Here is a 2,500-nt window from a genome sequence, read left to right on the forward strand (position 1 = left end):
CTATGCTGCTTACCTAGCAGAGGTATAACCCCTGACCTGTAACCTGCTGACCTTCTCTACCGCTGGGATAGGAGAGATTAACTATGCTGCTTACCTAGCAGAGGTATAACCCTGACCTCTAGCCACTGAACCATGACCCTTAACCCCTGACCCCTGAACTGTAACCCCTGAACCCTGACCGCTAACCCATGACCCCTGAACTGTAACCCCTGAACCCTGATCCCTAACAAATGACCCCTGACCTGTAACCACTGAACCCTGATCCCTAACAAATGACCCCTGACCTGTAACCACTTAACCTTGACCCCTAACCCCTGACCACTAACCCCTAACCCCTGACTCTTTATGTGTGTGTAGGTGAATAAAGGTGTAACTCTAGTGGATCTGCTGTCGTTTTCCAACGAGCTGGAGGCCCAGGCTGACCTTCTGGTGAGTCCCTTAACCCCTAGACCCTACCCCCTAGACCCTAACCCCTAGACGCTACCCCCTATACCCTAACCCCTAGACCCTACCCCCTAGACCCTAATCCCTAGACCCTACCCCCTAGACCCTACCCCCTAGACCCTAACCCCTAGACCCTAACCCCTAGACCCTAACGAGTGATATAGACCCTTTAACATGATATAGACCCTTTAACATGATATAGACCCATGATATAGACCCTTTAACATGATATAGACCCTTTAACATGATATAGACCCCAAATGAATATTGATATGATGAGGCTAAATGCTAGTGCTACGTCCTGTGTGTGAATATGGATATGGTGAGGCTAAATGCTAATGCTACGTGCTGTGTGTGGATATGGTGAGGCTAAATGCTAATGCTACGTGCTGTGTGTGGATATGGTGAGGCTAAATGCTAATGCTACGTCCTGTGTGTGAATATGGATATGGTGAGGCTAAATGCTAATGCTACGTCCTGTGTGTGAATATGGTGAGGCTAAATGCTAATGCTACGTCCTGTGTGTGGATATGGTGAGGCTAAATGCTAATGCTACGTCCTGTGTGTGGATATGGTGAGGCTAAATGCTAATGCTACGTCCTGTGTGTGGATATGGTGAGGCTAAATGCTAATGCTACGTGCTGTGTGTGGATATGGTGAGGCTAAATGCTAATGCTACGTGCTGTGTGTGGATATGGTGAGGCTAAATGCTAATGCTACGTGCTGTGTGTTTGTGTGTAGCCGCGGGGAGCTCTAGAAAATGCGTTGAAGGGTCATGCCAGCAGCATCAGACAGATCCACAGAGAACAGGTCGTCCCTATGGAGCAGGCCATGGTAAACACACACACACTCACATAAACATCGATCTGCTCCCTAGTAAGAGACAGCTTTACTGATTTCTGTTCTCCTTCAACTTTCCTGCTGGTCTGTCTGTCTGTCTGTCTGTCTGTCTGTCTGTCTGTCTGTCTGTCTGTCTGTCTGTCTGTCTCTCTCTCTCTCTCTCTCTCTCTCTCTCTCTCCCCCCCCCCCCCCCCCCCCCCCTCTGTATCTCTTCTCTTCTTGTCTTTCTTTCTCTCTACTATTCACATATAAATGGTGGCCCAGAAATTTGTCAGAGCGCGGGTAAGCTTGGTGTGTAGTTTGTGTATATATTTCTACACAGGGCCGTCAGAAAGTAGCCCACCCCTTGACTTTGTTGTTGTGTTACAGTCTGAATTTAAAATGGATGACAGGTTGTGTCAATGGCCGTCACACAACACCCCAGAATGTCAAAATTGAATAATGTTTTTTTTTCTCCAAATAGTAACGGATTTTAAATTTGTACAAATTAATTAAAAATGAAAAGCTGAAATGTCTTGAGTCAATAAGTACTGTATGTGGACAGTATGTGGACACCCCTTCAAATGAGTGGATTCGGCTATTTCAGCCACACCCGTTGCTGACAGGTGTATAAAATCGACCACACAGCCGTGCAATCTCCATAGACAAACATTTGCAAAATGTTATTAAATGGAAACGTCTAGGAGCAACAACGGCTAAGCCGCAAAGTGGTAGGCCACACAGAATGGAACAACAGAGTACTGAGCTTCATCGGGAGCTTCATGAAATGGGTTTCCGTGGCCGAGCAGCCGCACACAAGCCTAAGATCACCATGTGCAATGCCAAGCGTCGGCTGGAGTGGTGTAAAGTTCACCGCCACTGAACTCTGGAGCAGTGGAAACACGTTCTCTGGAGTGAGGAATCACGCTTTACCATCTGGCAGTCCGATGAACGCTACTTTTTGCATAGTGCCGACTGTAAAGTTTGGTGGAGGAGGAATAATGGTCTGGGGCTGTTTTTCATGGTTCGGGCCCCTTAGTTCCAGTGAAGGGAAATCTTAACTCTACAGCATACAATGACATTCTAGATGATTCTGTGCTAGAACAAGAGACTAGCGCTGCCTAGTACAGACCTAACACCCTGAATGACATTCTAGACTATTCTGTGCTTCCAACTTTGTGGCAACAGTTTGGGGAAGGCCCTTTCCTGTTTCAGCATGACAATGCCCCCGTGCACA

At 47.2% G+C, this 2,500-nt stretch overlaps 1 protein-coding gene across 1 annotated transcript in view; it reads left to right on the forward strand.

Annotated features, from left to right (window-relative positions):
* LOC129842031 (prominin-1-A-like) overlaps positions 1-2,500 on the forward strand; it is a 102,610-nt gene that overhangs the window by 90,531 nt on the left and 9,579 nt on the right. Inside the window, exons 19-21 of the mRNA XM_055910406.1 lie at positions 358-429; positions 1,186-1,278; positions 1,549-1,566. Of these exons, the coding sequence (XP_055766381.1) occupies positions 358-429; positions 1,186-1,278; positions 1,549-1,566 (183 nt within the window). The remainder of the gene's footprint in view (positions 1-357; positions 430-1,185; positions 1,279-1,548; positions 1,567-2,500) is intronic.

The sequence above is a fragment of the Salvelinus fontinalis genome, unplaced genomic scaffold (genome assembly GCF_029448725.1).
Source record: "Salvelinus fontinalis isolate EN_2023a unplaced genomic scaffold, ASM2944872v1 scaffold_0008, whole genome shotgun sequence".
Classification (NCBI taxonomy): domain Eukaryota; kingdom Metazoa; phylum Chordata; class Actinopteri; order Salmoniformes; family Salmonidae; genus Salvelinus; species Salvelinus fontinalis.